Source organism: Labeo rohita, chromosome 25 (assembly GCF_022985175.1).
Source record: "Labeo rohita strain BAU-BD-2019 chromosome 25, IGBB_LRoh.1.0, whole genome shotgun sequence".
Classification (NCBI taxonomy): domain Eukaryota; kingdom Metazoa; phylum Chordata; class Actinopteri; order Cypriniformes; family Cyprinidae; genus Labeo; species Labeo rohita.
In genome coordinates, this window is record NC_066893.1 from 19,218,869 (window position 1) to 19,234,019 (window position 15,151).

Sequence of the window (15,151 nt, forward strand, 5' to 3'; positions counted from 1 at the left end):
GATACAATTATAAAAAAGAACAATAATAATAACAAAACTAATTAAAAAACCACAATGATTTTTTATTATAAAATGGAATAATAATAATAGTAATAATAATAATAATAATAATTAAATCTTTTTTTTAAAAAAGAATGATGATTATGATAATAATAATAATAATAATAATAATAAGACAAAGAAATCCTTTACATATTACATTACTATTTATTTTACATTATATTCAATTATAAAAAAGGAACAGCAATAATAATAACAAAACCAATTAAAATCCCACAATGAAATATTTTTATAATATAAAAAAAAAATAATAGTAATAAAATAATAATAATAATAATAATAATAATAATAATAAGACAAAGAAGTGTCCCTTTACATATTATATTACTATATATTTTACGTTATATACAGTTATAAAAAAGAACAGTAATAATAACAAAACTAATTAAAAACCCACAATTATTTTTTTTTATCATAAAATGGAATAATAATAATAATAATAATAATAATAATAATGAAATCTTAAAAAAATAATAATAATAAAATAATAATAATAATAATAATAATAATAATAAGACAAAGAAATCCTTTACATATTACATTACTATTTATTTTACATTATATTCAATTATAAAAAAAGGAACAATAATGATAACAAAACCAATTAAAATCCCACAATGAAATATTTTTTATAATATTAAAAAAATAATAGTATTAAAATAATAATAATAATAATAATAATAATAAGACAAAGAAGTGTCCCTTTACATATTACATTACTATATATTTTACGTTATATACAGTTATAAAAAAGAACAGTAATAATAACAAAACTAATTAAAAACCCACAATGATTTTTTATCATAAAATTGAATAATAATAATAATAATAATAATAATGAAATATTTTGTAATATAAAAAATGAATAATAATAATAGGACAAAGAAGAAGTGTTCCTTTACATATTTTATTACTATATAATTTTTATTATAATCAATTATAAAACAAGGAACAATAATAATAACAAAACTAATTAAATAATTAATAATAATAATAATAATAATAATAATAGTAATTACCTAATTTTAAAGAAGTACTCCAATAACCTGTTTTATTTTAAATTCTTTAAAAATTATTTTATATTAACATTTTAATACATTTATTATTATGTTTTTTTTTTTTTTTTTTTTTTGTTTTTTTATAATTATAACCTAATTTCCTAACTTTCAAAGTGCAAGAAGTGCAAAAGTTAACTTTACATGTGTAATTTATTTAAAAATAAAGTAACGTGAACCTGGAGCGTGGTTTACCCGATAAGCAAACCAAATGAACAAAAAGCGAATAAAATTTGAGTAATATTACATTTTGCCATTGTCAGGCTTCGGAAGAGAACAAAAAAACATATAAATTAAGTTTATCATGTCACGGCTTCAGATACGATCACAACTATATTTTTGGAGCATGTAAAAAGCATCATTAGCAAAACATCGTTCCCCATGACAAATCCAGACAGAAAACACAGTTTATCAGCCCCGAGAATCGCACTGCACGCTTTTAGAGACAGGCGTAATCAAAACCGATCTCCCTTTCTCCATCTCCATCTCTTACACACACACACACACCTGCTGGGGCCGAATGTGCGCGAAAGGTGACAGGGCCGATTGATCCTGTTTATAAAGGCATCTGAACCCTGCTGTCTGAATGCCATTTGCCTGGAGTTGATGTGGCTTCCTTTGATGTTGAAAGTGCAGCGAGCACTTTTCTGTATCTCAGGTAGCTATAAAAGATAAAACAGGCACTATCCATGCCCACTTCTCTCTTATGGCAATTGTGCCCTGATTGCAATGCAAAGCAGCTGTGGAAGACCTGCACGAATAAATTACTCACATTACTTCCTCTGATCTCACCAATGCGCATTGAAGTGTCTCCTTGACATCAAACCACCTCGTCCGAGAGCGAGGGAGCGAGAGGTACAGACGCGGGCAAAGGGGATGATTCATACTTTCCTTAGCATATGAGACTGATTGGAAGTGGTAGAGCTGGAAAATCAGCTATATAAAAACACTCGAGCCGCTTCCTATGGCCATAATTGTACTGTCTCTTCTGCTCATCTCTGTGCAAACCGCTGTAATGGCCTGAAGTCGCTTGCTTTTCTTCTTTTCCTGTTTCGCGAATTGCCCAGATGTGTGTGCGCTGGCCCTCGGTGTCAGCGGCAATGACAAAACTCTTTTGTTGGGTAAACAGAGAATATGAACACAGCGAATCGGCTCCCCGGTGTTCTGATTGCCTGCGAGGCAGACAACAACAATGCGGTCTTCATCTCGCCACTTTTCTCTTCCAAAACCCTCTTCAATTGCCTCTCGGTAGGCATGTCTGGACTCGTACGTTATTTGCACAAAATATCCTCAAACATACAGAGGAAAATAAGACCTTGGGCGGGAAAAATGTGCCGTAAACATGCAGGACCTCCAAACTGAGAGCACTTTTATTCAGGCGGCTAATTTCGCTTTCCACAAGGAAGGAACAACATTTGGCGTTTTTTCAGCAAACGGACGAAAAAAAATGTTAAGCATTATAAACATTAAATGAGATATATATATATATATATATATATATTTTCTGTAAGGTTTGCATATAAACCTATAATAATAATAGTAACAACAGTTAGGATATTTCCAGCAATAATTTGTCTTATAAGTTAAAAAAATGTTTTTTTGTTTGTTTGTTTATACTGTTTCAGTATTATATATATATTTAAAAAATATAAGTTATATATTTAAATTATGTAGAGTATAAAAATGAAAAACGTGCAGCACTTTTATTCAGGTGGCTAATTTTGCTTTCCACAAGAAAGGAACAACATTTGGTGTTTTTTCAGCAAATGGACAGTTAACAAAGGGGCATAATGTTCAAAAAATCTTAAGCATATAAATATTAAATGAGATATTTTTTTTTTTTTTTTTTTTTTATAAGGTTTGCATATAAACCTATAATAATAACAATAATAATAGTTCACATATTTCCAGCAATAATTTGTAAATTTATATATATATATATATATATTCTCGTTTGTTTGTTTGTTTATTTATACTGTTTCAATATTATATATATTTAAAAAATATAAGTTATATGTTTAATTTATGTAGAATATAAAAATTAAAAACATGCAGGACCTCCAAACTGAGAGCACTTTTATTCAGGTAGCTAATTTCGCTTTCCAAAAGTAAGGAACAACATTTAGTGTTTTTTTTTTTTTTTTTTTTTTTTTTTTTTTTTATAAACATATTTCCAGCAATAGTTTGTCTTATAAGTTAAAAAAAAAAAAAAAAAAAAAAAAATATATATATATATATATATATATATATATATTTATTAATTTACTTATTCAAATTATGTATAATTAAAAAACAAAAAACAAAAAAACATGTGTATACAGTGTGTGTACAGTATTTCTAAATTATGTTACAATTTCACAAATAGTTACAAAGAAATGGCAATTACCAAATTGAATAAAACATTATTTTAAATGATTAATTTTAAGGAAGAGTACTCCAATAATCTTTGTTTTATTTGCAACTTTTTTAAACAGGTACATTTATTATATTACATTTAATTTGTTAAACTTTTTATTATTCAAAATTGTTTTTATAAATATATCGTAAAATATACAGTAATATAGTTATATAAAGGAAAACTACAATAATAATAATATTAACAACAACAACAACAACAATAATAATAATATGCATATGTATATTACTACTAATAATAACTACTACTACTACTACTACTACTACTATTATTATTATTATTATTATTATTATTATTCCTTTTTTATAATACAAATATTTCATTGCAGGGTTTTAATTGGTTTTGTTATTGATATTGATCCTTTTTTATAACTGTATATAATGTAAAATATATAGTAATATAAATATGTAAATGAACACTGTTGTTATTGTTGTTGTTGTTGTTGTTGTTGTTGTTGTTGTAGATGTGTGTGTGTGCATTCATTGTAGGTTTTAAATTGGTTATTTGTTTTCTGTACTGGTACTGTAATAGAAAGCTCCTGTAGATTCCATTATCATATCTGAAACTTAATCATACAAGTAAAGATCAGTACAATGACAAAAGGTGAGTCCAATCTCAATGCAGTTCTGGTTTACACACATCTATCATGCAACACTCACATTGCACAAATTGTGTGACATTGCTGTACTACATACAGCAAGGTGATAATTTATGTGTGAGCCTGCACGTGTAATGCATGTCTTCATGCAGGATTACCGTAGTTATTTTCAGTGCTAATTAACCATGGTGTGAGAACTTCCTGTAAGCTGTATGCTAATCAGCCCAGAACGGAGAAGCACATCATCTGTGTTTAAACAACAAGGAAAACCAAGCTAATTTTTAACGTTTTCACACATGGCTGCAGGTATTTGCAGTGATTTAAAGTGTTTTACAGGAGTAATTCACCCATAAATGAAAAGTCTGTCACTATTTACTCATTCCATTTACTCATTCCAAACCTGGGTTTTATTCTATTTTATTTTACTTTATTTTGTTTTATTTTATTTTAAACATAAAAAGAAATGTTTAGCAGGATGTTCTGGATGGTTTTGAATGGAAATTGGGGTTTTCTCTGAAGATTGCATTGAAATGTAGCATTATTTTTTGAAAATCACTAACATTATTTGCAATTATATTGCTGACAATCTGAATGCTTGCACATAGCAACTGTTTTTGTGGAGATTGTGCTGGTTCTCTTCTGCCCGTCTCACAATCTTATTAAACTGACTTTGTTCTTCAGATGCAGAAGTAGAAGAAAAGATGAAATAATGTTTCCGTGTAGGCAATAAATAATACTGGCCTTGAGGCTTTCATTGTTCAGGAAGGTGGAAGAAAAACATAATTTGTTACTGAAATGTGCGTTTTTTAAAAATGTTTTATGTAGTGCTCAGTCTCAGCGGAGAATTCAAAGTACACTTAAAACAGTCTGACGAGACCTATGTTTATTATATTTATATCATTGTTTCTTAAAATGCATTGTTCGGAAGACTTGTGCTAATGAAGCATATTTATTTATTTATTTTTTTATTTTCTTTTATTTCTTCATTTATTTGAAATATATCAGTGTTATTTATTTATTTATTTGGAATGCAGTCGTGATAATGATTTTTATTATTTATGTATGCATTATTTATTTAGTTAGTGAGTTATTAATTTATTTCTAAAACAGTGGTGAAAATGATTTATTTATTTATTTATATATTTGATATACAGTGATGATTACTTGTTTGTTTGTTTGGAATGCAGTGGTGAAAATTATTTATATATTTATTTATTTATTTATTTATTCGGACTACAGTGGTGATAATGAATTTATTTATTTATTCGATATACAGTGATTCTTTTTTGTTTGTTTGTTTGGAATGCAGTGGTGTTAATGATTTATTTATTTATTTATTTGGAATGCAGATTTGATTATTTATTTATTTATTTATTTAATATACAGTGATGATTGTTTATTTGTTTGGAATGCAGTGGTGAAAATGATTTATTTATTTATTTATTTATTTATTTATTTATTCTGAATACAGTGGTGACAACAAATGTATTTATTTATTTATTTGATATACAGTGATGATTACTTGTTTGTTTGTTTGGAATGCAGTGGTGATAATGAATTTATTTATTTATTTATTTATTTATTTGATATACAGTGATGATTACTTGTTTGTTTGTTGGTTTAGAATGCAGTGGTGATATTTATTTATTTATTTATTTGGAATACAGTGATGATAATGATATTTTTAATTAGTTATATATTCATTCATTCATTCATTTGGAATAAAGTGTTTGTTTGTTTATTTATTTATTTAAAATACAGTGATGATTATTTGTTTGTTTGTTTGGAATACAGTTGTGATAATGGTTTTATTTATTTATTTATTTATTTATTTATTTGGAATACAGTGTGATAATTATTTTTTATTATTTATTCATTCATTCATTCATTTGAAATACAGTAGTTATGTATTTATTTATTCATTTATTTATTTATAATACAGTGATTGTAATGTCTTTTTATTTAATTAATTTATTTATTTTTTGTTTGTTTGTTTGGAATACAGTGGTGATGATTGATTGATTTATTTATTTATTTATTTATTTATTTATTTATAATACAGTGATTGTAATGTTTTTTTTTTTTTATTATGTTTATTATTTGTTTGTTTGGAATACAGTGGTGATAATGATATATTTATTTATTTATTTATTTGGAATACATCAGTGATATTTATTTATTAATTAATTAATTTATTTATTTATTTATAATACAGTGATTGTAATGTTTTTTTTATTTATTTTGTTTGTTATTTGTTTGTTTGGAATACAGTGGTGATAATGATTTATTTATTTATTTATTTATTTATTTATTTGGAATACAGTGGTGATCGTGATATATTTGTTTATTTATTTGGAGTACATTGGTGATATTTATTTGTTTGTTTGGAATACAGTGGTGATAATGATTTTATGTATTTATTTGTTTGTTTGTATGGTGGGAATACAGTGGTGATCGTGATATATTTGTTTATTTATTTGGAGTACACTGGTGATATTTATTTATTTATTTGGAACGCAGTGGTATTTATTTATTTATTTATTTATTTATTTATTTATTTATTTATTTATTTATTTATTTATTTATTTATAATTTATTTATTTGCCAGGCAGGAAGGGTCCTTTAATATAAATGGAAACGTCTAGTCTAAACACAGCTGTCTTGGTCCAAAGAGAAGACGACAAGAGGAAGAAGTCCTGTAAAAATGCAACGGCTCGCTACCCGTTTTCTGTTTCGGCTGCTTAAACAAATTGTTTCCTGCACTTTATTGATAGAGTTCCTAACTCGAAATGCCAAAAGGCAACAGCGAGTGAATGCAATCTTCAATTCACCGTGCCAGCTGTATAATAGGATTTGGAAAGTGCCATTTGATATGCTTTATGTATTTATTTTGAAGCGCATTAACAGCGGCGTCTGACCTTGCGCATCTCTAAGTATAACCTGAAGATATTAAGGAGGAATTTTAAGGAGCGCTGTGACTCTCAAGCTGAAAACATAACACTATCAATGCAACTTTAAACAAATCTCAGCTCAAACAACAAATTTTAATTTTGGGGATAAAATGAAATTTCTGATGATACAAACCTGCAACTTTAAATAGATATTAGATAATAGATATTAAATAGTAATAATATAAGTATTTTCTTGCTCATATGACATTGGAGAGTCAGTATATAATATAAATAATGAAAATATGAATATTATCAGGGTGATGTTTTAAAGAACAGGGGTAATTGTGTTAGTACTTTTTTCACCTTGCAAAGACTCCTTTTAGTATTTACAGAAATTATTTTAATGGTCCTTTTGAGGCTTTAGACTTCCAATTAAGGAAAAGAAAAGTATTTTAATGACCCAATTAGCTGCAGGGGTCATTTGACACGTCTCCTCCTGTCTTAAAGGCTAAAACTAATTAAGACTTTTCCCAAAGATTTCCCCTTAAATATGTCACAGCGGACCACTGTTATTGTCTCCAAATAATCTCAATTTATAGCCATGAAAGTGATTGCGGCTGCTCATTACATTTGGATTTCAGATTGAAGTTCACAAAGAGCATTACAACATCTGATAAAAGTCCTTTTCATTTGGCAGTTCAACTAAATTGTATGCTTCCTAATAAAAGAGTCATTGGAATTAGCAATGCAGTTGGTACATATTTCAAAACATTCAGCTTATTTTTTATGCATTAGCTTATTTACTTATTTATCCTTCAGTGTGACTTATTTACCCACCGTCTTCTTGTTGTGATACCTGCCAAAAGAGATGCACATATATTTGTAATCCCTGAGGGAATAAACACTCCCAATCCATATCATTTTTTTTTTTTTTTCATATGAAAGTCTTTGTATCGCACACTGAAGCAGCTTTCTCAAAGCAGGCTTTCTTTGAGTACTATGACCTTTTTCTTTCAAATAAAAAAGTCAAATAAATAAATGAAAGAATAACCTCGGTCCATCTATGTACAGTTCAGTCATGAGGCGTCTGACCTTATGAACTACATGACCTTGTGAATCTTCCTAAGAGAGATCCGAGGTAAAACTGATTGTCAGGAAAAGCGTTGAATGACAGCATGACTGTTTCTGCATGTTTTTAGCATAAATTATGTTGTTGAGCATTCGAAAACAGACAAATGTTTGCTTGCTTATTCAAGACTCAGGTCAATAGGTCAGATCTTTACTTGCTCTAGTGACATTTTCAGTGGCCCTGAGGCAAAAATGTAAAAAAATGCTATTTTCTTGGAATTTCTTTGAAGTGGCAGAGAATATAGAATGTATAAAATATTAAAGACAATAATTTAATCATCTTAAATTTGTTATATATAACATTAATTGTATTTATAATATATTCACATTTTAAATATTAATAAAAATATTTTAAAAATAAACAAAAATTAAACATTTATTTTATTTTATTTATAATTTGAACAGACAAAATACAAAATGTGTCTAGATAAGTAGATAGACAGACAGACTAGATAGATAGATGAGCATACTGGCATATTGAAACAATTTTGACTCTAATTTTTTGCTAAATTTACTAGCAATTGCTAAAAAATGGCAAGTAATACATTGAATTAAACATTAGATTTTGAAGTAGAAGGAAATTGTATTTTCTTGTAAAATACATACTTCAGTAAGCTTTGGAAAAACTTAATACTGAAGTATTTGATTTGCTTACCAAACCATACAGAAAGTCTTTCATTTTGTCTTGTCCAATATGCAATTAAACAAGAATTGTTACTTTATATGTTGAAATCGGTTAATTGGTGAATCAGTCATTTTGAGAATCAGTGAGTCATTTGAATCATGTGTCATTTAATGATTCAATTAATTAATTCAGTCATGAATCTTTAAATTAATTCAGTCTTTTAACTGGTGATGGAAAGATTATTTATAGTTTGAAAGGTTAGGCAAAATACAAAATGTGTCTAGATAGATGGATATAAGGATATTATCAATATCTTTCAATTTTTCATCCACAGTATTTTTTTTTTTTTTTTACTGTATATGTTTTTATTTTATTTTATTTTATTTTATTTTATTTTATTTTATTTTATTTTATTTTATTTTATTTTATTTTGTTTTGTTTTGTTTTATTTTATTGTTTTTATTATTTTTTATTTTATTTATTTATTTTTATTCAAGACACAGTGATGGAAGATATTGAATAATGATATCATAAAATCGATGCCACAAATGCAGCAATGAGTGTATTGGTGTACTGAATCAATTTTTGCTTTAATTAGTTACATTTACTAGCATTTTCTAAGAAATGGCAAGTAACACATTGGATTACACATTACATTTTGAACTAGAAAGTTTTCTTTATATTTCTTTATATAGTTTTCTCTATATTTTCTTGTATATTTTCAAGCTTTGGAAAAACTTGATTCCTGAACAAGTGAGTCTCATGAGCCATTTGTATCAAACTGAGCTACCGGCTGCTGAATTATTTGATTTGCTTATTGAACCATACAGAAAGTCGTTCATTTTGTCTTGTCCGATTTGCATTTAAACAAGAATTGTTAATACTTTATACTGAAAGAATCAGTGAATCAATTAATTAGTGAATTAGTAAATTTGAGAATCAGTGAGTCATTTGAATCATGTGTGAATTAATGATTCAATGAATTAATTCAATCATGAATCAGTGGCTCAAATCAGGCATGAATCATTGAATTAATTAAATCTATTAATTGGTGATAGATAGATAGATAGATAGATAGATAGATAGATAGATAGATAGATAGATAGACAGATACTGAATATTGGATAGATAATTTATAGTTACAACAGTTAGAGAAGATGTGGAATAATGATGCCATAAAATTGATGGCAGAAATGCAGCAATGAGCGTATTGGGAAAGCGCTGGTTTAGTCAGCTGTTCTGAAACACTCTCACGTTGGCCATCAGGCTGTCTTTATTGTGAAGGCTTGTCATTTATCCATTGCCGGCTTGGAGGCCCGAAACTGAATGTGGGTGTATTTTTGTTGACGCCACTAAATGAGCCGATGATGGGACTTTGGGAAACTTAGGAAGTCAGTGTTTACCATGGCCCAGGGCCACGGCATGCAGCTGAGGCTTCTGGGGTTGAATCAGGCCGAGGCGTTTAATGTGTGACCAAATGACAGAGAGGAGCTCAGAGGCCAGTCGCAGCTCGAAGAGATAACGTTTATTCTGACAAATGAGCCTGCCCGCTTTTCCCTCTCAGATGTATTACGCTGCATTCATTTTCCATTAAGCAACCAATGTCATTTTGTGTGATGGCTCTCTTTTTCTCTGTGCAGGACCCGTGGCTGTGATCAGTGGTGAAGAAGACTCCGCCAGTCCCCTCCATCACGTCAATCACGGCATCATAACCCCGTGCACTCTGGACGCCGGGCCAGACGCCGTGGTGATCGGCATGACCCGCATCCCAGTCATCGAAAACCCGCAGTATTTCCGTCACGGCCACAACTGCAATAAGCCTACAACTTGTGAGTACCATTTTTTTTTTTTTTTTTTTTTTTTTTTTTGTGACTACTAGATTTTTTTTAATCGTAATCGTCTGCGATATTGACCTGCTGGTTATTTATCCTGAAAACATTTCATTGGCATTAGTAACAAGTCTCCACAAGCTTTTATGGTTGCAGTTGCCAGATTCCAAGTGTTGAAATCACCCAATCAGAGCTTTTCTTTTGATTCCTGAACAAATGAGTCTTTTGAGCCAGTTTGAATTAAACTGAGCTACTTGTTGCAGAATTAGAAAGAATCAGTAAATTTGAGAATCTTTGAGTTATTTGAATTGTGTCAATTAATGATTCAATGAATTAATTCAATCGTGAATCAGTAAATCAAATCAGGCATGAATCATTAAATGAATTCAATCTATTAATTGGTGAATCAGTAAATTTGAGAATCAGTGAGTCAGTGTAATCAAGAATCATTGGTTTAGTGAATTAATATAATCATAAATCAGTGAATTTGAGAATCAGTGAGTCATTTTAATCATATGTCAATTACTGAGTCAGTTCTAGTTCAATCATGAATCAGTTAATCATAGTAATCATGAATCATTAACTTAATTCAGTCAATTAATTGACAGGATGAGTAAATTTGAGAATTAGTGAGTCAATTTAATTGTGTCAATTAATGAATCATTGAATCAGTTTAATCATGAATCAGGGAATCATTGTAATCATGAATCAGTGAATTGATTCAGTCTATTAATTGGTTTAATCAGTACATTTGAGAATCAGTGAGTCATTTAAATCATGTGTCAATTAATGACTTAATGAACTAATTCAGTCATTAATCAGTGAATCATTGTAATCATGAATCAGTGAATTGATTCAGTCTATTAATTGGTGAATCAGTACATTTGAGAATCAGTGAGTCATTTAAATCATGTGTCAATTAATGACTCAATGAACTAATTCAGTCATTAATCAGTGAATCAATGCAGTCAGGAATCATTTAGTTAATTCAGTCAGATCATTGGTGGGATGAGATAATTTGAGAATTAGTGAGTCATTTGAATAATGTGTCAGTTGATTGAATAATTCAATCTTGAGTCTGTGAAATGTTGCAATTTATTTATTTATTTTTTTATTTGAATATTTATTGTGCACTGCATACTCACGATTCCTATTTCTACTGCCTGCCAACAACCATTTTCCGTAATCCGACTTTGTTCCACACAGGAGGTGGCAGACATTCCCAAGCTCTTCATTGCCCCCTTGAGTACTCTTCCAAACAGAACTGATTCAATTAAAGTCTGAAGACTCCTGCCATTTGAAAAGCCTATGAAAGCATACTTATTATAGTGAGTGGCAGCGACATTGACAATGATTTGTGGAGCTTCTGTCCTTGCCTAAATTTTTACAGTGTGCTCAGGGAGTGCGTAAATCTGCTGCCCCCCTTAGCAAGACTCATCATATTTTAGTGCACCTACTGTACTGTCATATTTCCAGAGTAAATTGAACTTGGGTTTAAATTTAGGTCGGCTGCAAATTCCCTAATGTGCCTTACAGATTGAATTCTAGACAAAAGCATATGTATGCCTGAGAAAGAGAAGGTGAAGAGGAAAACGGGGGCGGGAAAAGTCGATAACTTTACGTTTAAGAAGAATCTGAGTAGGCTCTCAAAGGGTTCTCAACTACAAAAAAGCAGCATATTTTTTGTTTTTCGAGTGTTTTGAAGTATATACACTACCAGTCAAAAGTTTTTGAACAGTAAGATTTGTGATGTTTTTTAAAGAAGTTTCTTTTGCTCACCAATTACGTTTATTAATTCCAATGTACAACAAAAACAGTAACATTTTGAAATAGTTTTACTATTTAAAATAACTGCTTTCTATTTAAATATATTTTAAAATGTAATTTATTCCTTTGAGCAAATCTAAATTTTCAGCATCATCACTTCAGTGTCACGTGATCCTTCAGAAATCATTCTAATATGCTGATTTGCCTTTCTAGAAACATTTTCTTTTTTTAATTATTTTTATCAATATTTAAAGCAGTTCAGTACATCTTATTCAGGATTCTTTGATGAATAGAAAAAATCCAAAGATCAGCATTTATCTGAAATAAAAACTTTTGTAACATTATACACTATACCATTCAAAAGCTTAGAGTCAGTATTTTTTTTTTTTTTTTTTTTTTTTTTTTGGAAAATAAATGATAGAAATTACTACTTTTATTTAGCAAGGATGCCTTAAATTTAAATACATTTATAATGTTACAAACTATTTCTATTTCAGTTAAATGCTGTTCTTCTGAACATTTTATTCCTCAAAGAAACCTGAAAAAATTCTACTCAGCTGTTGTCAACATGCTAAAAATTCAGCTTGCATTGCATTTTAAAATATATTCAAATAGAAATCAGGTATTTTAAATGGTAAAAGCATTTCACATTTTTACTGTTTTTGCTTTATGTTAAATCAAACAAATGCAGGCTTGCATTAAATAAACTTACTGTTGAAAAAACTTTTGACTTTTTGGTAGTGTTGTTCTCACTTGAAAAATACAGTTGTTAATATATAGAAATATATTCATATATGTAATAAATAAAAGTTATTAAATATGTAATAATATTATAAAATATATAGTTTTTTTAGTATATTTTTACATGCAATATTTTACATGAATTTTAATGGTTAATTTCCAAATTAATTTTAATTTAATCTGTTTTACCAGGATGAAAAGACTCTATATTCATATGGTAATTTTAATATCTTGCACAAGTGGCAAACCTTTTGATTTCCACCTGAGAAAAGAATTCACACTAGTCCTTTTGGAGCACCGATGGGTTTTCTCTTCCGCGAGGCCTTGATCCGGACTAATCTGTGAATTATCTGTCTTTAGGATTTTACATTATTCCGGGGCTGACAGACTGTATTCCCTCAACGCATCCGTTCTCTCTGAACTTCCTATGAGCTTTTCCATGATTTCCAAATCAAGCCAAAATTGGATTCTCAGTGGCATGCAGGGAGAAAAACACCGCTACCTTGTGTTTCCGGGCACCATGTGCTCAGATTTGCCTGTTCTCGCTCCAATGTGGAGACAATCCCAAACTAGTTGAGCTTTGTTAAATCGGCTTAATTTTATCAGCAATTCTGGTTCTCCAGCCTCTTTTGAACCCCCAAAATGCGGTAGAGTATCATCGGTCACATTGTGCTTGCTTTGTTGCCTCATAATCAAATAAATTTGATTTGTTTGTGGGCAGAGACATGCAACTCAGAAGGGATATCACTTTTGAAGCACCTGGAGGCGACCAAGAAGATTAATTTAATTCATCTGAGCCGAAGCAATAACAACACAGCTGATTGCATGAGGTTTCAATGTCATGTCCGAATCCTGAATCCTTTATATATATATATATATATATATATATAAAGCATTGACCTGTTACTGCAGAATCTTTTACTTTATTTAAAAAAAAATATATGTAAATATTTACATATATATTTTATATATATATTTATATATATATGGTGGGCTGATTGTTTTTTTTTTTTTTTTACATTTTTTTTATATTCATTCTACTTTGAGCATTGGCAATTTGTCAAAGTTGTTTATTACCTTTTCCAGGGACCCTAATTGTTCACATTTCAGTGAACTCAGATACCAAAAGGGAAAAAAAATGGAGGGACCCAGATGAAAAACGACAAAGCCGTAGGCAAACAAAGCCAATATCCGCTGCTCCATGAAGCCGATACACAATCAAACAGTGCCTGGTGGCTATGAAGAAGCACATGGATGGGTTGTAAAGCTGCTTGATTTGTCATTTTGTACTTGGAGAGTGGAGGACGTGGAAAGAATGAGGTATCAGTAGTCGTGGATGATGATTTGGGAGCCGGCGTAGCTTAGTTGGTAGACCGTGAAATGTTTAATTGAATTAGATTCATTCCCTGTTCTGAATGTTTTGTTGTGGTGGCATAGTGGTTAAGAAACTGGGCTGATAACCAAAAGATTTCGAGTTTGAAGCTACTGCAGATAGGAAATGGATTCCACCATCTCTCTGTACCTCGAGTAGCAGATGGTTCTCAAAATAATGATTGGCCTCGTTTCTCTAAACCCCTCTGCTCGACGCACAGGCTAACTCAGTAAGCTAGAGAAATCATATTAAGTGTGAAAAAACATACATATGTATATAAACACCCAGAGTTATGCTTTACCAAACTGCGTGAGTCTTTAATGGCAAAATGAGCGATTTATAATCTGCCAGGCTTGTGTTTGTGGGTGTTTACAGCAAGGGTTTTGAGAATGTGCGTGCTAATAGATTAATAGCACAGGATGCTTTTTTATTCCTTTTTATTTCCACTACCTCTTCCTTTTCACACGCAAGAGGCTGAAATGAGCCGGAACCGAGAGTTTAGAATAGAAAAAAGTGACTTAATGCTAGCTTAAGCATGAGTCATTATTGATGAATGTGTTTTGTGAGGCATCAAGCTACAGCTTTAAAATTTAAAAGAATATACTTCATATTTTTTCTGTAGTTTTGTTTTTTGCAAGCATGAATCTAATCAAGTTAATGTTTTTAAGC

General features: G+C 29.6%; 1 protein-coding gene across 1 annotated transcript in view; it reads left to right on the forward strand.

Annotated features, from left to right (window-relative positions):
- Window positions 1-15,151, forward strand: part of ntrk3a (neurotrophic tyrosine kinase, receptor, type 3a) — a 285,676-nt gene that overhangs the window by 216,481 nt on the left and 54,044 nt on the right. Inside the window, exon 12 of the mRNA XM_051099016.1 lies at window positions 10,414-10,602. Coding sequence (XP_050954973.1) covers window positions 10,414-10,602 — 189 coding nt within the window. The remainder of the gene's footprint in view (window positions 1-10,413; window positions 10,603-15,151) is intronic.